General features: G+C 33.0%; 2 protein-coding genes across 2 annotated transcripts; one reads left to right on the forward strand and one right to left on the reverse strand.

Annotated features, from left to right (window-relative positions):
• Positions 1-333: 333 nt before the first annotated feature.
• On the reverse strand, positions 334-2661 carry LOC131845198 (probable asparagine--tRNA ligase, mitochondrial). The gene is made up of 3 exons (XM_059194239.1): positions 2441-2661; positions 1345-2358; positions 334-683 (listed from the first exon to the last, which is right to left on the reverse strand). Exons 1-3 carry the CDS (start codon positions 2564-2566, stop codon positions 426-428), a joined length of 1398 nt encoding a protein of 465 aa, XP_059050222.1. The 5' UTR covers positions 2567-2661; the 3' UTR covers positions 334-425.
• Positions 2662-3352: 691 nt separating this feature from the next.
• Positions 3353-22421, forward strand: LOC131845199 (Krueppel homolog 2). Its single transcript, XM_059194240.1, has 7 exons — positions 3353-3473; positions 5243-5406; positions 12517-12701; positions 14694-14761; positions 20146-20279; positions 20591-20812; positions 22167-22421. Exons 2-7 carry the CDS (start codon positions 5246-5248, stop codon positions 22168-22170), a joined length of 774 nt encoding a protein of 257 aa, XP_059050223.1. The 5' UTR covers positions 3353-3473; positions 5243-5245; the 3' UTR covers positions 22171-22421.
• The last annotated feature ends 1068 nt before the right edge of the window (positions 22422-23489 follow it).

Raw genomic sequence — 23489 nt, forward strand, 5'->3', positions numbered from 1 at the left:
AATCCTATGAATATGTATTACATAACAAATTAGATAAATAACACATTTATAACAATATAATTTCAGCAGAAATATATAGTAGTTTTGATGTCTGTTTTGGCTGCAAAATAAGATTGTGATTTCTTTAATATAATGCACCTAGTCCCAAGATAAGCAGAGCTATGAAATATATAAGCTCTTGCCTCCTGCTACCATACATAGTTTGCTAGGACATATATTTTTATAATACACATTCATACTGCACTTTTAATTATAACCATCGTTGTCTGCACCGACCCCAGCACCCTATACACAGTCCCAACAGAAAATGAAACTAAGTTCTGTTTTCAAGAATTCATTTATTTGCTTAAATTGAAATTTCCTACAAAAGGTCAGTGTCACCTGACTTAAATATTTACGTATTCTTGTGAAATCTAGTATATATTTCACATACTACAATTATGCGGCCACCGTGGAAACGGCAGTGTATCTTTGATGTTGGTTATGCCACACATAGTCTGCAGTAATCTTTCCAAACCCAATCCATACCCACCAGTTGGGATGTTACCAAACTTTCTCAATTCCAGGTACCAGTCTAATTTCTCTGATGGCAGTTTTAATTTTAATCTGTCATAATCATCTTCTCTGAGACTACCACCAACTATTTCACCTGTTATCGGTGCTAGTAAGTCTAATGCTTCCACCTAAAAAAAATACATATTATATTTATCAAGGTAGACTTAGCAAATTGTCTATAAATACAATTTACATTTACCAAGGAAATTTAGACTGCAAATTGTCTATAGCTACCTCTTTTTAATCTAGTTCAGTCACCAAGCAGGTTGTTTTGTAATCTGTGTTTTAAGAGAAGGGTGAGAAATACATATATTTACCAAGGTTGACTTTGGAAATTGTCTAAACCTACCTCTTTTTAATCTATTTGAGTCACCATGCATATTGCTTTGTAATATGTTTTAATATACAGATAAGATATAGCAGTGAAATTACAGGGTATGCAGGAATGACATATTAGTGCTCATAACATTAAAGTTCAAATTCAAATTAAAAAATCATTGTACATTTTAGCTGCTTATTAATGTAATTTTTTTTATATTATTTTTCCTACCATCCACTATACCGGTTACCATAGACATAAATTATTATGAGATTATTAATATCATCATTCATTGCAATAACATAAAAAAATATCATGACTAGAATAAATAAAAATGTTAATGTAAGTAATATTTCTTTAGCTATATTAATTTCATTTATGATATACTATGCAAATTAAATAATTAAATTATTTTCATTCAAATATTGTAATTTTGGAATCCTGTTATGCTAATATAATTTTATTTTTACCTTACTATTATCACTCTGGCATTCTTTCATATAAAAACTTTTGAGATCTTTAGGCCAGCTTACAATAAATATGGGAGTACCATTACAGTAATCAACCAGAGCTAATTCTTGTTCTTTATTTATTCCTTTCTCAGTACTAGCTACCTTCTTTTTCTTTAAAATATCCTGGGCTTCATCATATGTGAGGGTGACAAACTTTTGTCTCAACCATGACGGTTCTTTACAATTCTCCTTGTCTATCACAGATAAATCAGCTTCATTTGTATTTCTCGTTTCAACAAAGAGATACTTCAATAATTCTTCAATATGATTTTGTAACTGTTCTAAACTGTAACAAAATGCCAACTCAGCTTCTAGCATGTAAAATTCAGATAGATGGAGTCTCGATCTTGCATTCTCAGCTCGAAATGTCGGCCCTAGAGTGTAAACATTGCCCATACCCCTGCAAATTGCTTCTAAGTGCAACTGACCCGAGACTGATAAATATGTTTTTGAACCAAAATAAAGTGTATCTTCATTCTTGCCCTCCTGCATCATTGCCTTTACAGTGTCCTGACACTCTGGCTGCACTTTAAACATCTCACCAGCCCCTTCACAGTCATTCGAGGTTAATATTGGTGTATGTACGTTTAAATATTTTTTGGAAGCATAAAAGTCATGTATATGTCTTGTGAGTGAATTACGAACTCGCAATATAGAGGACACATAGTTTGTCCGTGACCGTAAGTGTATATACTGCCGGATGTACTCTGGCGGATGTGTGGTCCTAGGATTGAATGGATAACCATCTAAAACAACACACGCTCCAAGGACCTTAATATTTTCTGCTAACAGTTCTAACTGGCCTCTCGGACTTTTAGACAGTTTCCCTCTAATATGTACGGAGCTGCCGCAAGTTAGTGCGTCCGTTTTTAATTCTTTTGGGATGATAATCTGCAATTTTTGCGCACAGGAGCCATCACTCACATCGGCGAATATCAAATGTTTTTGAACACGTAGATTTTTGACCCACCCCTACAAATAAAAGTATAATAATTTCATATAAATAAGTAAATTTTTAAACAGAGAGTTTGTACAAATCATTTAAAAAATGTACCTTAACTTCTGTATCTTCCCCTACAGTTGCATTCTCTAAAACAGATGCAATTACACTATACGGCTTTTGAGTAGCAATTTTTAAATAATTTATAAGATTGTAATTACAAGCTTTTCTACACAACATAGTGAAAATAAAATGTTTTCAACCTAAAAATAAATTGTTTACTAAATTTATACAAGAAAATCATAATATAACCTAAAAAGTTTCATTTGACATTTACACAGACTCTCAATTTGTAGAGAGTAGTGGCATAGAAACATAGAAACAGAAACATTGACAATGTGAATTTCACTACTGTCTTTAGTCTTAAGATGTGATGTGTGTGTGTTAAGAAAATCCTAATAATAGTTACATACTATTTCTCATATTTGGCATACAATGTATTATATTTGAATCAGCCAGTAAGATTCATACTCAACCTTTGAGCTTTATAAGTCAATGTATTAAACCGCAATTTCAATGATGACCAGTCATCCGTACCTCTCTAGGGAGGTGAAGGTTGGGGCTTCGGGGCGAATCACTTTGCCCCGGCATCGAACCGGATGACTGGGTGGAAGCCTTTTAGGGCGAGTATAATGGTTTCAACCCCTTGAGGGGTACGGATGACTAGTCATCATTCAATTTGTGGTTTAATACATCGACTTATAAAGCTCAAAGGTTGAGTTTTTTTTTGTTTGTTTATTCGTTTATTTTTTATAATGTTTATTTTTATTGGGTTCCTACAAAATTTCAAGTAACGAATCACGAAGATGTTCATATAACAAATTTTCAAACAGTATATATTAGGTATTATTTTTTAGAATATTATAGCTGTATCAATATTGCACCTTTGCTTACCTGATGTAATGACGTACATGAAGTAAATAAATTCAACCTCTTTGGCCTCTGCTCTCTTTCATATGTGTCAAAAATCTGTCATTTTCATTTATAAAATCATGCAAGTTCTGAACGTCGCTTTGTGAACTTAAATATTTGTTTAATTTAATTAATTATATTTTGTAACTGTGGTATTTATTAATTAGTTATCAATGTAAGTATAATTATTATTTATAAAGAAGCGTGTTTGTATAGTTTACTTTTGTAAGAAGTCATATAAGTTGTGATCGCCGTAAGTGTTCGTGTCAATTAATAATTGATCATAGAAACAGGTTTTCCTCGTATTACGTACTTCATTGTATTATTACGCAAAATAATTTGGTACCAGTGTCGTTGAGGTATACGCATTTGCAAATATAATTGCACTTGACCAGAGTACTCATGCATGCCCCAATGATCTACTTTTTTATTACAAAGTGTATAAGTAAATACCTACTTTCTGCTACGTTCAATAGGCGTAAATGTAGTTCATTAAATTTCACTCTCGAACGCGAAATACGTGAATCTATTCTCTGTTTTGTTATCAGTTAATATACCCTTATCTTGTGATAATAGATAGTATTCTATCATAGTATTACTATTACATTTACCATTACTGGATAGATGTCTGATTAATAGCTTTAATTATACTGATATACTATTAATTCTGAACAAAAAGTATGGAATACAGAATTATAATTCTACATGTCATTAAAACCTCCATCTTCATTTTTTCAAATCACACTAACCTTTTTTATAGTGGCCTTCATCTTCCCTTACCCCTATTTCTGTATCACCCTCTTGAGCTACATGATTGTATCAGCAATGAGCAGAATCATTTCTGCTATCGCTGATAAGTAGATGTTTATAGGATGATAGTTTATAGGAAAATAATGTCTGTACAGTAGAATGAAAAGACAATAATAATGTAATAAAGAAAATAATGGTAAAAAGCTTACATGCTACCTGATAACTCTTGCCTATATACAACTCCACACACATAGTACCCTTTATTTAAAACCTTTTTTGTATATAAATGTATATAAAAACATTATAAAACAATTGAAATATATACTTACATGTCCATGGACAACAGTCTTGATTTTAATATATAATAATATATAAAAAGGACCAGCAAATAAACACATTTAGTGGTCATTCGAGACATTTTAAAGCCAACATATGGCAAAATACATATTCAACAGAATATAACTAACCAACCAACATGTTATTAACCCTGATGAAAATAAATTATGTGTATATTCATTAAATGAAAAACATTTGTAAGATACTGCAGTTGAAAATTAGTTATGAACTTTCTTGTAATGTAATGCAATTTATTGCATTAATGTAATGAAAATGATTGTTTCACATACTGGTATTAGTTCTACATATTTAGTAATTTGTGACATGCGACAGACTGCTGTTGATTAAATAGAAAAATGTCATCTTTCTAAATTAGAAGCTAGTATTGCCTCCTTTTATATATGTCAATTAAATTAACCACACCGTCTTAATCATTATCTAAATACTTTTAAAATAATATATAATACTTTTGTGTAAATTTAAACCTTTAAATGAAAAAATAATTTAACTAAATTAAAAAAAAACTAAAAAAATTTACATTTTGAATATATTTTTCTATTTAACCAATGATATGTCTGTTGCACTGTTAGTTAATTTTCTGAATGACTATTTTTTTGGGAATGATAATGGAATGGTGCATTCACATGCACTAATAGTTTCCGCTGGTGGGTCATGATAATATGTACATGAGGTCAGGTCAGTTATCCTATCGTATCAAATTCACAGGTCCCCCTCATATACCTTACATGGTATATTACAATGGGGTCATCAGTTCACATTACAAACTTTTCCCCTCCAAATGACTATTACACTATACATTATGATACATTTAGCTATAGATTATTTGTTTATGAACAGAAAATGGCTGACAAAGGACCACAGGCTGGAGACACGGGCCCACCAAAGGGAATCCCCGCACTGAAAGCCCATGTGGCAGCCAACAAAGTGGATGTAGCGCTATGGGGGATCCGTGTACTCACTGTCCTCTTCACAATAGGCTATGTTATGCCAATAATTAACAAGTAAGTCACATTCTTTTATATACTATGCCTACACTTGTACATTTCTGTCAGCACTAGAGACCCTTCCATTAGTACCTCTCCAGATAATATAGATTTAAGGTTCCCGACTCCGCATCGAATGTACGCGTTACTAATAAACCATGTAGCACAAATACTGTATAATAAACGAACTTTTTTTTTCTTTTTTTTCATAGAGTTCTTCTTTTTTATTTTAAATGCCCGCCACCAATTTCGATTGGTGATTTTGCCAATGTCATGGTTTGAGAGACACAGTGTAGTTTGTAGCTGTGGCTTATTTTTTTAATAGAGTTTGTGCTCATCAGCTTATTATTATTTAAAAAAAAACTAACTAATGTATAATAAATAGTACAATTATTTCACCTGTATACTCACTACCTATATACAACAATAAATTATCTAGCGACACCTCATCTCATCCTATATAACGTTACAGTGGTGAGGTGATAACCACTATGGCACAATTATATATTAAACTAGCTGTTCCCGCGACTGCGTCCGCGTGGAATTTAACTTTTCTAAAATAAAAGTAGCCTAAGTTACTCCTTATTACATCAGCTACCTGTCAATGAAAGTCCCGTCAAAATCGGTCCAGCCATTTCAGAGATTAGCCGAAACAAACAGACAGACAGATAAAAATTGTAGAAAATGTTATTTTGGTGTATGTACCGTATTTATATTCATATGCATGTAGTAAAAAATGGTTATTTCAATATTACAAACAGACACTCCAATTTTATTTATATGTATAGATATAGGTTGCTAATACAGTGTTATTAGTATGTATGTTATGCAAAATCTTTGCCTAAGTTAAACAGATTTGATTGTCTTTTTACAGTTGATAAGTTTACTTAAGAGTTGGCTCTGTAATATTTACTCGGATCGGCAGCCATGTTGTTGTTTATTTTACACAATTAAATTTATATTTGTCTGTAGTCAATTATCATTTCATGGCACAACCAACAACCAATAATGTTGAATTTTAGTAAACATAGTATTTGCCATGGAGGAGGTTACAGGCTGGTTTTTGTGTAAAAGTTGCCTGTCAAGGTAATTGTCAAAGATGTCTCATGAATTGAATCCCCACCTCGATACAGGCTAATTGGTTGGTTGAAGATAGAGTAAGGAAAATATGGGGATTTCATTGTATTCTCCACTGGTGCCTAGTCAGCATACTGCTGGTGCAGTCATGTGCATCTTTTCGCTATCTGAACATACATCCTTTTGTATTGCTGTGTATGACACATAATGAATGAAATGATATTTATTCAGTAGAAGAAAATGACACAAACTTATTAATATATCGAAATATGTTTTTATTTATTTATTAGGAAATTTAGAAATAAAAAAACGATACAGTAATACTTAACTAATGATTTAAATAAATATATAACCATTTACATTGTTTTACGCATATATAGAACTAGAATGCTCGTTTGTTTTAGTTGTAACTAGCTACTCGCCCCGGCTTCGCACGGGTGATGTATTATATATATAAACCTTCCTCTTAAATCACTCTATTTATTAAAAAAACCGCTTCAAAATCAGTTACGTAGTTTTAAAGATTTAAGCATACATAGGGAAGGACAGATAGTGACAGTTGTTTTATACTATGTAATGAAGACTTAAGTTAAATAACTACTTATAGAAATAATCTTTATTCAAATAAACTTAATATAAGCACATTTGAGTAGACAAGTTTTTGATTCTACCGCTCATTCGGAATGCAGACTCATCACAAGAAGAATGAGCAAGAAACTTGTGTTTACCTAAAAAATACAAGCTGATATATGGTCTAAATTTATAATAGCGCAATTGTATGTGATTGGTCAAATAAATAAGTTATCTATCTATCTATAATCCATTAGAAAAATAGACATTTATGTTGGTAGTAATAAATTTTATAATCCGTGGTTAATTTAGGTTTGATACTAGAGTGATGGTGGACAGTTTACTCATTTATTATTTATCTATGGTCCATTATTTATCTTTAAATATTTATCGCAATAATTATATAATTATAATTCTGATAAGTGATTTGCGATACTAATTTATAATTCACTAATCATTAATTTATTGTTCTATTTTGTATGTATGTATAAATAATCAAGCAAGACTAAAATAGTATCTTTAAGTACATACATATGTGTATAGTAATATGACCTGTATAAATTATTTATATGTAATATTTTAACTAACTGTTCCTGTGAATCAGTCTGCGCGGAAATTAACTTTATTTTTCTAAAATTAAAATAGCCTAAGTTACTTCTTATTACATCAGCTACCTGCCAAATAATGTTCCGTCAAAATCGGTCCAGCCATTTCAGAGATTAGCCGGAATAAACAGACCGACAGACAGACAGATAAAAATTGTAAAAAATGTTATTTTGGTGTATGTACCGTATTATGCATGTAGTAAAAAAACGGTTATTTCAATATCACAAACAGACACTACAATTTTATTTATATGTATAGATGTATACAAATAAATAAATTTGAAGTGTTTGTAATTTCAAATTAACTTTTCATTAAATGTATTTATGAATGTAAAAATTGGTATCAAAAATTTAGTTTTAAAAATTTTTTGTCTTTGCCTGTGTGACAATCTCTGAAACGACTGGACTGATTTTGACGGAACTTTAACTTGCAGATAGCTAATATTATAAATTTTGAAATGTTAATGTTAATAAAAAAAGTTTAATTCCATCCTGATTCGTCGTGGCTAGCAACTAGTTCGTATTTAGTAAGAAAACCTTAATACGTTAGGTAGAAAAACTGACACAAACTTAAATGTAATTGAAGATTAAACTCCTTTAATTTGGATGGCTTCCACCAAATGAGGGCGTTTATTTTGCCACGGTCGTGGTCAGGGAGACATAGTGGTGTGGTTTACATGGCGTGTTATCTTGACTATATTCATTAATGTCAAGACTTTCATCTTGGATGAGAATGCTAAAAACAAGTACAACGCAACTGTTAGCCTACAATTAAAATAAGTACTAAATAAAATACATGTATAGTATCATCACTACATAGTATAAAACAAAGTCGCTGTCGCTGTCTGTCCGTCCCTATGTAGGCTTAAATCTTCAAAACTACGCAACGGATTTTGATGCAGTTTTTTTTAATAGGTAGTGATTCGAGAGGAGGGTTTATGTAAATACATTTACACCCGTCCGAAGCCGGAGTAGCTAGTAATATATAAAAAGGACTGACTGACAAGGAGTGGAAATGCGGGGCATAGACATGTATAATATATGTATATGCTTGAACATCGTTTTCTTTGTCAAATGAACATAAATCTTATATATAAAATTCTCGTGTCAGTTTTCGTTCCCATACTCCTCCGAAACGGCTTGACCGATTCTCATGAAATTTTGTGAGCGTATTGAGTAGGTCTGAGAATCGGCCAACATCTATTTAATTCCCCCTAAATGTTAGGGGTAGTCCACCCCTAATTTTTTTTTTTATTTTAAGGCAAAACAATGTTTGCCGGGACAGCTAGTGTGTATGTATAATTGTATCTATTTTGTCTATAAAGTTCTGTCAATGTGACAAAATATATTAAAGAAACATTTACTGTAATGTCCTCTGTATCTTAATAATAAATCCAATAAATCTAGTTGATATCACCCAGAATATCTCCCAATTCAACATTTTTTACAGTGTAGGTCTTACAATAGAATAGAGTACAGATGCTCGCAGGAGGCCTGCAATTTACAATTTTCCTTAATGAATTACAAAATAATCAAATCGAAATTATCTTCATTCATGTAGATCTATCATATATTAAATCTACCGTCAGTTCGGAATACTTTCGAGGTTAGAAGAACTAACAAGAAACTCAGCTTGTATTTTTTTCCAAATATGGTTGTATATGTTTACAATAATACAAATTCATTTTTAAATTAAAATTTTGGAAAATAAAGTTACCACCAGCATATGCTGTAGCAATTTTGTCAAACGAAAATAGTCTAATCAGTGTTCGTAACCCGAACATACCAGTCCCCACAATTCCCCAGACCAGTCTCCAGCGCCATTTCACGAGTATGACGCATGGCTGAGCCAGCCGTCATACTCCGATCATTGCACTCAATCATATTAGAAGGAGCACATCGACCCGGCCCACACCGCCGCTACAACTTCGAACTTTATAGCGAGCATGACTGCTTCAAGTTACTTCCACTACGTCACGTATAGTATTTACAGCATAGGCTGTAACAATTACAGTTTTCATCCATTACAATATTTAAGTTATATTATTTAAATTACAATATGTAATAATGAGAATATTGAGTGTTACGTCAATTCTCGCAGAGTAACAGTGTTTTTCGTGGTATATCTATACCAAAGAGGTTAAAAACAATGTTTTCAATTGTATATTAAACTCAGGACATTTTCTTTGTAAGTCATTTAGTCATAACTAATAATGCTAAGCACTCACTAGTGAATTTATTGATTTATTGATTATGAGAGTGGAAAGAGTTGTGTTTATTCATATATTTTATTAGTTGCCGCGGCTGATGTGTCATGGCTGACGAGTAATACTTATAATGTTGCATAAGGTCATAGTTATTTGTAATTAAGTAAATTACGTGAATATTGTTTAATAAATTTATCATTACCGAATAAGAGGGATTTTCTCAATTCGAGGATTTTTTCCATAATATAACAAAAGCAAGATATCGTTCCGAACTGACGGTAGATTGGACAATAAGAGCTGTAATTGACCTACATGAATAAAGATATTTTGAATTTGAGACAAGAGGTAAAGTTCTTTTTATGTAATTGGCTGAATCTTTATTTAGAATTAAAAAGAATAAGAACAATTTTTTGAGGCCAATAAATTTACATAAGAGACAATACACTTAAAGGGTACTTAACGCGGCAGAAGGACCAGGTTCAGCATATACGGCCAGGATGCTCGTGTGCTGTCCTGGTTTTCAACCATTGGTAGTAACCAATAGTAAATAACTATTCAAAACTGCTTATATACTTTTTTAATGTATGCGTGCACCGGTGGAGCATGATAAAATGAACATGGTCAGGTCAGTTAGTCCATCGTGATGAAACTTGGTACCCAGAGGGAATCGCAAAGTTTATTGTTCATTCTAATTGGCTGAATCTTTATTTAGAATTAAAAAGTTGTAACCCGCGACTTCGTCCGCGTGGAATATAACATTATTTATCTTTCTAAAATAAAAGTAGCCTAAATTACTCTTTATTACATCAGCTACCTACCAAAAAAGTCCCGTCAAAATCGGTCCAGCCATTTCAGAGATTAGCCGGAACAAACAGACGGACAGACAGACAAAAATTTTAAAAAATGTCATTTTGGTGTATGTACCGTACTTATATTCATATACATGTAGTAAAAAAAGGTTATTTCAATATTACAAGATAGATTAAAAAGAAAAAGAATAAGGATGCTTTATTGAGGCTAATAAAATCAAACAAAAACTACTGAAGGGATTTTCACAATTTGAGGGTTCTTTACATGATGTATGGACATGTCATCAGTCCACATTACTAACAATGCCCTTCCTCCCCCTATGGATGCTATTATAATGCTGCACTGTGGATCGTAACAAATTGTCCAGCCTAGTTTGTATATTTTATTTACTTATTTAAAATATACAATCTACAAATTATTTTATTTACTAAATACATACTTCTTGAGACTTATTTATTTGCCTGTCTGTTTGTTTCGGCTAATCTCTGATATGGCTGGACCGATTTTAACGGGACTTTTATTGGCAGGTAGCTAATGTAATAAGGAGTTACATAGGCTACTTTTATTTTAGAAAAATTAAGTCAAATTCTACGCGGACGAAGTCCCGAGTACAGCTAGTCATCCATAAAATTTATAGCTTTGTTCGTGTGTAGTCAAATGGGTTGAAGCTGAAAATGAGTGTTTTGTTCCTTGAACAATGTTCCACGCAAGCTTCGACATGTTGGACATTTTATTTTTTGCTCCACACGACACACATAATAACACAATTTTATAAATCTTATGTTGTATTATGTATTGTCTATTCTTATGAACATGTTGTGTGATACAAAAGCCGCTACGCTATCATATATCAAGAAAGCAGTATGAAAATTAAAATTATAATGTTGTCCGCAAATAAAAATAAACGATATATCTATCTATCTATCTATCTATAGTGAACTATGAATGATGTCCAGGAAATAAATGTACCGGTGACAGTGTCCTCACGTCGTTATGCATTACCACGCTGAAAAATTATACACTTCATTAATATTTTGTATGTGGTATTTATGAGATATAAATAATTATTGTGTCTGTTTATCTGGCTGTAATAGATAATTTGATTGATATAAATACTTTAAGGAATTGCTGAATAGATATTGATACTCTACATAGATTAATATTTGTTTACTTATATATAGACTGTCTAATTATTATCGTTTATGGTCGTTCAGTTTAATAGCCATATCCCGCGGCTTTTATCGTATTAATAGGTTTTCACTAAATGCATATAAAACGCTACTTGCATCAAAATATTATATAACTAGCTATTCCGGCGACTTCGTCCGCGTGGAATATAACTTTATTTTTCTAAAATAAAAGTACCCTAAGTTACTCCTTATTACATCAGCTATCTGCCAAAAAAAGTTCCGTCAAAATCGGTTCAGCCATTTCAGAGATTAGCCGGAACAAACAGACAGACAAAAATTGTAAAAATGTTATTTTGGTGTGTGTACCGTATTTATATTCATATGCATGTAGTAAAAAACGGTTATTTCAATATTACAAACAGACACTCCAATTTTATTTATATGTATAGATTTACTTTATTCAATATTAGGCCGTTTCATTAGTGATACAAATTTCTTACAGCTAATATTAGTAAAATAAAAAAAGTTTTCATCTTTTAACTACTGAGTATGTTAAAAATACATTTTGTTTCTAAACGCAACATGGTGATACATTATACAGCTCACGGAGTCAGCTTTGGGAGTCAGGACAGCATCAAGCTGGATACAGATGATTAAATAAATAAATTATGAAATAGGCCTAAGATAAAAAAAAAACAGTAAGAAGTATACACATGTGTTTGTCCACAGTCCAGTGTCGGCGTTCTACAAAGCTTTGCTGGCAAACGCTGCGATATCCGCCCTGAGGCTGCACCAGAGGATCCCGGCCCGCGAGATCTCCCTGTCGAGGGAGTTCCTCACCCGGTTCTTCTTGGAGGACAGCGCGCACTACCTCTTCTACTCGTTAATATTTATGAATGTTACACCCAATTTGTGTATCCTTTTATAATACATATATATATATATATTTATTTATTTATGGATGATAATGGAATAGTGCACCCGCTTGCGCTAACGATTTACGCTGGCGGGGCACCAGTGGAGGAAGATAGGATGAGCATGAGGTCAGGTCAGTTAGTACATCGAGACAAATTCACCAGGAATTTATCACAATGGTTTCCAGGGGCAATAAGATTCTATTGCTAGCAATAAGATCATCAGTCAATATTACTGACAATCCCTTTCACCCCAATACATATATATTAGGTCTGCCTGCGAGTTCGTAAGGTCATAACTAATTTATGTTTGTAGAGTAAGAGCTACCAACCCTAAATTAAGTTAAGTTAAATGTAGTAAAATTTTAAATATAGTTAAAATAATATGTAGTGAAAATAGGTGAAATGAAGTTCAAGTAATTGAAAAAAATATTTTTTTAATCAAATTGTATATGTTGGGAACTGGGAACTATTAAAATTGGCACGCGAATTTTAAAAAATCCCAATTATATTTTTATAAAAATATATGATATCATATATATTAATTAGGAGATTACAAAAAATAGAACATGTCTTGGGAAAATAGGGCGGTTTGAAACTGTAATATAAAGTAATGATTTTGTTATAAATTAAACTACGGAAACCTTTCCACAGTGGTTGTTATTTTATTGTGGTGACAATGATATTAGGTTATTTGTTCTATGGTTATATTTACTAGACTTTAATTACGACGGTTACTGTAAAAATAACGATATACATGTGTGAACGACTACTGTGATCGATATGTTTTTTTAATTTACTAAGGTCAAACAATAACTCATTGTCATATTGCTTAAATCTATTTTGTTAGAAATTTTGTAGTAAATTACTATAGGGTGTGTTACAGAACTCATGTTCTTACCACATTATTTTAAAATTACATTTGTAAAGAAACTTAAAACTTTGAATTAAAATGTAAGTAGGAATGTGTTAAGAACTTAAGAATATAATGAATAATACATAAGTATTAATTTAATATTCCACAACTGTTGCTATAGTAAATCAAGGTAAACATTCATGAAATTAAATATTTAATAATAACTAGTGCCAGTGACTGCGCATGCGTGGTTTATAGAATAACAATCTTATATATTGTGTAATGATAAAAAAGGAAAAACGTTTGCTACAATAGATCTGTCAAACCACTTTTTTTTTTTGGACTACTCTAATGCTGTTGGCTGCAGCTGGCTTTTACAGCTTCACCGGACGATAGGGGGCGAGTGCAGATGACACTCCGAACCGAAGGATGCCTTATGGAGCGGCTGAAGGCCAACTCCCGCTAGACGGATACGATGTTAGTCTCAGGGCACCGCTAAGGGTTCGAACCTTGGCTTAGGCCGTAATTTGAACCCCATTTCAATTGGATGGGGGATCGATCGTCTGTATCACACTTACTTGACATTTATTACTATATATCGTGCAATTTACATATATTTTTAAATTAAAACCTCTAACTATATACCGTAAAGTTTCATCAAAATCCGTTTAGTAGTTTTTGCGTGAAAGAATAACGAACATCCATCCATTAAGTAAGATTAGCCTGCACAACCATGCGTACAGAAAAATATATTTGAAAGTGCATTCAATTTTTTTTGTGTATGTTTTATACGTACACAAAAAAAACATAGAGAAAATTTCTATGATTTTATTATACTCCATCATCATCTGCTTCTTCCTTATCTCATTTATTTGAGGTCGGTGTAATATATTTTTCTCTTCCATTTATTTTGTTACACATCTATCTTTTTTTTTTTATACATAATACAACAATCACAAAATAATCATTGTAATCCAACGCGGAACATCGAGGCATCGTACCCAAGATACTGGCAGCGTTGCCTCTTTGAATGGCCATACTCAGTCTTTGGGCAAAGTAGCTACCAGCTCTCTGGTCAGCATTATTATACTACATGTGTTATTAATTTCAACATTATTTCCTCAACTCCTGCACAGTGATATTGTTGCCAATCTTCTTATTTGCGCTGCTCCACGCCGCCTCGTACTCCCTAACGATTCTAGACGTGAGTATTCAACTTTATTACCATATACATAACGTCCAAAATACAGCTAATAATAAAACAGCATCATGTAAACCCAAATTATTAGTACAAGCTCTGCTTTTACTTGTACTATGGGTAACTAAACAACTAACAGAAATACTTAAATATATATTCGTTTGTAAATACATACATAATATATATAGAAAACGGGTGTTTTTTTAATAGTATTAAATTCCAGGCTTGTTGCCTTAATATATTATACTTATATGTTTACTACACTACCTATTTACAACAGAATACAGGAGTACTTTAAAACTAGGGATTCTACATGTTATTCTATATATAATATGTATGTATTTACGAAAAAAATCAATGTATTTAACAGGTATCTAGTACCCATAAAACAAGCTTTAGGTAGCTTAACTTGGGTTTAGATGGCGCTGTGTGAATTGTCCTGAGAAATTATTATACAAGGTTTTGTTTTATTTATGTTTGTGGCAATTTCAAAACGGATGTTTTAGATTAGACTATTAGAAACATTTGACAAATATTCTTAGTACCTAAGAATATTTCAAAGTCAAATGTTTCTATTAGTGTTAAATCAATCAAAAGTTAAATTTTGTATCCTATAACATTTTCTAGGTTTGCTGGAAGAAATCTCTTTCTAGAGATAGCTCGCCGTTGTACATTACATTTATAGTATCACTATTTTTCATTTCTATTTGTGTGTACAATAAAGAATGTGTCGAGCGGGAATAGAACCCGCGACCATTGGAAGTAAGGCGGTATGTTAAACCGCTAGACTACCGAGGCATTCGAACGCTTGTATATTTACTTACCGTCGATCTGTCTACACACTTACCTTGACCTCAACACTTGTGTGTGTAGTTGTCAAACTGTCATGTTTCGTCACATGTTTATTTGTATTTAGGGTTGCCAACCTTCTGGATTGCCCGGGAGACTCGAATAATAATGGTAAACCTCCCCGGCCATCCGGAGTGCAATAATTTCTCCGGATTTTTCCTGTTTGAATCCCTGTTTTGAATTTTAAAAAATGGTCAGGATTGTTCTTTCTATTTCTGTCTCTGATGCTTCATACGAGCGGTTATTCGGCATGATGGAGCAAGGAAAGAAACCAAATGAGTATTTCTTTAGTAAAATCAGAGTTAAAATCTAATGAACTTTATTTTAACTTCAAAAAAATTCATAAATATAAAATTCTCCCGGGTTGATTCCGTCGAGAGTTGGCAACCCTATATTTGTATTGCATTTAATTAAAACAACTATTTACAAGAAAATAAGAGTAGATGGGCGAATCAAGTTATTAATGTCACCTTGTGTCCTCGTTACACTGATATTATTAAAAAAAAACTACCTTTTACCCGCGACTTTGTATGTCTTTTGAGATGAAACAGCTTGTGTCTGTCCTTGAGATTCTATCTATATACATATGAAATTTCATATCGTGAATAGATAACAAAACAAAAGGCACATTTTCGCAGTTATAATATGAGTATACAGATGGGGTACGGGATAGTGGGTGTGAGTGTGAGTAATGGGTACTAGGACCCCATTGCTAGCAGTCTAATAATAATAATAAAACTCTTTATTGTGTACACGGATGAAATAATAAGAAAATACAGTAAATAGTAAAATAATTACAAAAGGCGGTCTTATCGCTAATAGCAATCTCTTACAGACAACCTAGAAGAGAGGACTTATGTACATAGAATAGGTAGGTGGCACACATAAGACACTATTTACTATACTACTAAATATACACACTTACATTCCGTGTAATCTTTATGTATATATAGTGCATTCTAATTTATTTTTATATATAAATTAGTATGCACTAGTATATATGATGAAAAATAATTCTTTTATTTTTATAACTGTAGTACAGTTGAAAGACATGCAGTGTTTTTTTTTAGAAATGGAAATAATTATTATTCAAATGAACTAAAAAAAAAAAAACTTAATATAAGCAGTTTTGAATAGTCACATTTTTTTTATTCTACTGACATTGAAATAATTAAATTAAAGAAATTTTATTTGCACAAATTATTATCCACTCAATATTCTTATGGCACTTCTCTTCTAGGGATAGAATAGAATAGAATAGAAAATCATTTATTCAAATAAACTTAATTTAAGTACTTTTGAATAGTCATAACATTTTATTTTATCTACCGCTCGTTCGAAAGCTGTCTCATCACAACTCCACTTTCCTCGCATTGTCTCTAAATTATTTTATTACTATATAATCTGTGCAATAAAGAACATATATAATTTTATTTATATAAATTACATAATTGTTCTAAATTCCACATACATTCCACATACATTTAAACATAAAAATTGTAATAAATGTAGATTGTAAAACTTGGAATTACAAATGACACGCTTCTCTGCCTTTCCATTGAGATGGCGACCGTTTCGAGCGTTACTGTTACTACACTTGAGTACCGAAATGGAGAGAAAGTGGTAGCGTGCGAGTGGCATACGACGCCGCGGAATTGTCCACACGTACATATAAGAGATAATACTTTCTTTTGTAATTACTACGTTTAGTTGAAAGCAAACAAATTTATATCACTTAATAATGGTTACATATCTAAGGCGAAAAAATGATGTCTTTTCGTAGTATAAAAGAAAGAAAAGAAAATCAAAAAAATAAATAAAAATAGCCCCTAGTAAGTATAATAGTTTGTAGGTTAAAGAAAAATGTTAGAAAATAATATATATATGTTAGATAGAGTGATTCAAGAGGATCGTTTATATGTATAATACATGCGTGTTATAGTATGGAACAAGCAGAGAAATTAAAATATTTATCCGTGCGAAGCCGCGACGTATCGTTAGTTCTTTATAAAAGAAACATTTTTCCAAAATTTTACTTCATTACTAAAATTTACATTTTAATAATAAATAGTTATTTGTCCCTTTCCTTCGAATCGAAAATTCTTTATAATTTGAAGAGGAGAAACAATGTTAAGTCTTTAGTTTTTTATGCACTACGTATATATACAAATAGAAATAATATTATAAACCTAATGTAAGCACTTTTAAATAGTAATATTTTTAATTCTACCACCTATTCGGAATGCCTACTCATCACTAGAAGAATGAGCGAGAAACTTGCGTGTTTTAAATACATAAATGTTCTGTATTGACAAAGATATGCATATATTACAAACTTTAAACAATTGTTCCACTTCGATCACTCTACAGTTAAAGGGACATAAAACAAATTGATTAAAGACATCAATCAATATCATATCTACTGTTGTACAGCTTTAGATAGGTAGCACACGGATTGATATACAATCAGATACATTTGGCCTCCTATATTCAATGTATTCTTACAATCTTGCCCCTAAAACGGGTCTCGTTCACAATACAAAAATTTTTATGGGTTCACATAATTGTGGTCCCATAAAATAAATATATAACTTACACCATAATAATTATGGTGTAATTTATAAATTAAAAGTATCTCAGTTGTAATAGATCGGTGGTCTGTATGGGTGTCTAAATGATGAAGACACGTAGTTTATGATAATATAATATATTGAAATACAATTGTGAATTATCTAAAGACAATGAAAGAATAATTGAAATGTATCAAATAACATATAAAAAGAACTATTCTAAAAATGTAGATTTAAAAATAATAAAAATATCAAAAGCGGTTGTGACGGCCGGTCGCCAACACAGTTTATAGATTAAACTTCGTATTTATTTATTATCGATTTTTTTTATTTTGTTTATCGTTTAAAGGAAAGGCAAAGGGAACTTATACAGCCAGGTCTGTCATTGAATGACTTGACAAAAAATGATTACTATTTTTTAAAATAAGTTTCCCAAATTATCATAGGCAAATACACAAAAGTGCCAGTCAGATACAAAAAAGAATTAAAAACTTTCTTAAAATAATAACAATTAAATTAAAGTATAATCTGAGGATTTATTATAGACTGTGGTCATCCTAAAGCAAAGGTTGAAGATGAATCATGGCAAATTCAACACATCATGGCGAATTTCGTCATTATGAATTAACGACGATGTTTATCAGAGTTTTGTAAAGGTTGATCTGACCTCATTGCCAGATTTTTTATTACTTCTCTACAAAGAGTAGTAGTAGGTTTATATAAAATTTGTAATTTATTCTACACTTTCGTTATATTAATTTTAACATGAAGATTGTTTTTTTTTAGATTTTTTAATGCACTTTATACATATAGATTATTTTAAATGTCGATTTTAATATTTCATCTACTAATTTGAGTATAGAAAAAATATTAAATTTCATTGTTTGTATACTAAGTTTTACAATCCGTTCAATTATTTGCGATTCAGTAACAAACATCTATTTTATATATCTAAACATCTTTACAAACTTTTCTAATTTAATAATATTATTTACAAGTTAATATGACAGTAAAATACGCTGTTTGTAGAGAATGATTGAGATATTAAATATTAATGAAAATCACATTGTTCTAATGCCAATAGTTTTGTATTGTTTCAATAATTGCGATGCGCAAGAACTGTTCCATAGTCACTTATTGGTCGCCATTTTGTTGTATTTACAAGCAAGGATTTTCTTAATGCGATAATTTTAAGATAATATAAACTGATTTTGATATTCTTGCATGAAATCGAATAGGTGTCGTAAAACTATGACTTATGTATATCGATAATATCAATACAATAAACATTTTCATTCTTTTAATTTTATTTATAAACTCTATTGCACCAGACACAGAAAAATATCAATTAATATATATCGCTAAGTAATCTCTTACAGACAAACTTTAGGTAGACGGAAAAGATATGAGAAAAGAGTAGGTAGTGCACATAACATAATTAATACATACTCATGAGTACAAATATTTGTACCGTGCGAGGAGTTGAACCCGCGACTCGTCATATGGGCCAGTCAGCCCATCATAACAAATTCACCAGAAATGAACCACGATTATGTCCAGGGGGGATCGCCTAGTCTATATCTGACCAGACTGTTACATTGCTAAGCAATCACCAGTCCCCAATATTCAAATCAAATCAAATCAAAATATCATTATTCATGTAGGTCTACTACAGACTCTTATGATATGTCATAATCTACCGTCGTGCATTCGAGCTAAGAAGAAATGAAAAGAAACTCGGTTCTTATTCATTCCAAATGTGCTTGTACATGTTTACAAATATACAGATTCATTTTTAAATTTAGATTAGAGAGAATAGAATGACCACCAGCATATACCAGAACAGACATTCTGGTTCCTAAAAGTTTTGAGGACTTTAGCAGTTCCCAGAAGCTAAACTAATAAATTCCTTCACCTTCTGTTTCTATATTGTCCGAGCGTCACTGTAATTTGTGCACCAACGTTTTGCAGACCCTGGGCCAGAACTCTATGTGGGTGGCGCGACTGCTCATCTCGCTGGTTGAGTTCCAGTCACGGAATATTCTGCGGGTGGCTGCCCTGGCTGAGATCCTCGTGTTCCCGCTCATCGTTGGAATGGCACTATTGTTAGTATCTATTCTATCTAAATCTATATAAACTTGTAAATGAAAGTCACTGACACTCATTATTTGAATTTGGCGCGCATTTGCAGTAAATTTAAGCGTCAGAAAAGCGTCGAGGAAGTATCTAGATGTCTGTAAAAATTTTGCTAAACAATACTATAATTATAATTTATGTTTATAATATTGTGAAGTAGAATAAAATGTTGTTAGCTAGCCGAACTGGCATGAAACGCAATTGGTATTTTTTTCTTATCGGTTTAAATCTTTAAAAATGACTGCAACACAATACTCAATGTTTTATTACGTCCCCACAGCGGCTACTGTGGCCTGGTGACGCCGTTCGTGTACTACTACTTCGTGACGTGGCGCTACACGTCGCGGCGGAACCCTTACACGCGCAACATGTTCCGTGAACTGCGCACCGCCGCAGAGAAACAAGCCGCGCGCCCCGCGCTGCCCGCGCCCATCAAGTCCGCGCTGCTCGGAGGAGTGCAGCTCGTGTGCCGCATGGCCCCGCCCGTGGAGGCCACGCCCCAGTCAGTATACACACACACACCACGCTAGCAGGCGGCGTGCGGCTCGTGTGCCGCACGCAGACCGCGTCCCAGTCAGTATACACACACACCACACTAGCAGGCGGCGTGCGGCTCGTGTGCCGCACGCAGACCGCGTCCCAGTCAGTATACACACTCACACCACACTAGCAGGCGGCGTGCGGCTCGTGTGCCGCACGCAGACCGCGTCCCAGTCAGTATACACACTCACACCACACTAGCAGGCGGCGTGCGGCTCGTGTGCCGCACGCAGACCGCGTCCCAGTCAGTATACACACTCACACCACACTAGCAGGCGGCGTGCGGCTCGTGTGCCGCACGCAGACCGCGTCCCAGTCAGTATACACACTCACACCACACTAGCAGGCGGCGTGCGGCTCGTGTGCCGCACGCAGACCGCGTCCCAGTCAGTATACACACTCACACCACACTAGCAGGCGGCGTGCGGCTCGTGTGCCGCACGCAGACCGCGTCCCAGTCAGTATACACACTCACACCACACTAGCAGGCGGCGTGCGGCTCCTGTGCCGCACGCAGACTGCGTCCCAGTCAGTAATTATACTTCAAACCAACTTGCAACGCAGCTGGTCATATTTGAAATATTGGGACATAACATCACAAAATCTTAAACCCTGCGGGACCTGTGGGTCCCCTGCTATAGATGATGGTGAAAGCCATCGGTACACACGAAGTTTGTGACCTCTGTCATCTACCTCTTTTTATACAATGTTACACTTGGTAGAGAAAGATATAATTTCCTTTTTTTCCCTGGTCAATAGTCATGTGGTAAGAGCAACGGCTTGTTCTACATGCTGACATATTTTATTGTAATAGGAATGGCAAAGTGGCTGACAGTCCTGATGACAAACGGATACTTCCACATCACTAAGGACATCACGTTATCATGTGACAACCGTGATACCATTCATGTGTTGCCATTCCAAAGGACTAAGATGTCATGCTTCTAGCCTGTAATTTCACTGTCTTATTACACTTCACTACCGAACCACAACGTACAAAACTGCCTAGCAGCTGAAGTAGGTGAATTGAATAGTTTTTTTTTAATTGATGATAATGGTATGTTGCCCTAGCCTCTTCTAACGATATACGCTGGCAGGGAACCAGTGGAGGATGATAGGATGAGCATAAAGGCAGCACATTAAACCCTTCATGGCAAATGTACCATAAATTAACTACGATGGTTTCCAGGGGAACCGCATGGAGGTCAAGCTGAATGATTAACTAGCTCCCATTACTAAAAATCCCTCCCCTCTAGGCGAGTTGATAGGAAGATACTTATTGATAACAATAGTAATGCATGGCTCACGTTCCACAGATAACGGCCGTGACCTGATGGACTGGGACGGTAGACAAACATTGTCCCCGGGCGCCGCTCGTCCACCAATCGAAGTCAAAATCAGAACTATATCAAGATGTCACAATATATTTAAGGACAAATTTAATATAAAGCTTTATTCACATCAAGAGGCGCGGTGACAATTTACATTGACACAAATGTAGCGTCCGATCTACATTAAGTTTTAAATACAGTTCGTTTTATTTTTATTTTAACTTTTGGCCAAAAGCGAAATTTATTAGGGTCCTTCTCTTTTAACGGACTCAAATGAAGTTTTGTTTGTATATAGTTGTTCTTTCTACTTAGCCTATAAGGGTTCTGGCTTGATGATAGTAAATGATCGATTTTAGCTATACAGCTACTATTTAAAACCTTTTTTATATATACATATTAAAAAAAACATAATACGGTTGAAATATACTCTTACACGTCGACAGACAATAGTCTTGGATTTAATGCATTCTATAATAAAGTAAATAGCAAAACATACATTTAAGTGGTCCTTCGAGCCGGAATATTTTTAATTTTTACATATAAAAAAGGTTAGCTTATCTGCAGTAATTTCATTTATGATTGAATTAGTCTTAATTCATCTATCTATATTGAATAACCGAATTTATGTTTATAAATTGACTAAACATTTAAAACTTCTAAAAATGTTTGTCCTGAATACAGTAGAATATAATGAGATTTATAACATCACTGCCAACTTATGTTACCTTATTTTAAATTCAAATTCAAATTGAGAATAATAAATATTTATTATTATTATCACTCATGGATGGGTTTCGGTCAATTACTGCCCAGAACTTTTTGCTCTCAAACTAGCTGAATTAATAAGATCATAAGGACGCTACAGGAAAATGTATACTAACAGAAAACTGACAGATTTAATGAAATTGATTGGCTTTTCTTGAACATTCGGGCGTATTGTTAAGAGTTTATGAGTATTTTATATGTATATATACAAACAGCACGCTCATGTAATGCACTATGGAATATATATTATTTATATATTTTAATTGCATAGAAGAAATTAAGTTTCAAGAATACTGTTGTTGAATGGTTGTCGTGACTTTTCCTTTGTGTGAAGTAAATTGTATTTTTATATAGAGGCCAAAATGTTTCTAATAAGATATATTTGATATTATTTTTAACAGGAAACTAATAGCCTTCAAATTGTACCTAAAAGTAACGTCGTATAGAGTACCTCCTTTTATTGAAGTTGTGTAAAACAATAGATAACAATATATAAATTATTAAGTAATTAAAACTTAGATTCATAGTTAAAGTTTAAAGAGA

The sequence above is a fragment of the Achroia grisella genome, unplaced genomic scaffold (assembly GCF_030625045.1).
Source record: "Achroia grisella isolate CSIRO2021 unplaced genomic scaffold, CSIRO_AGI_Agris_v1 utg460, whole genome shotgun sequence".
NCBI classification, from domain to species: Eukaryota; Metazoa; Arthropoda; class Insecta; order Lepidoptera; family Pyralidae; genus Achroia; species Achroia grisella.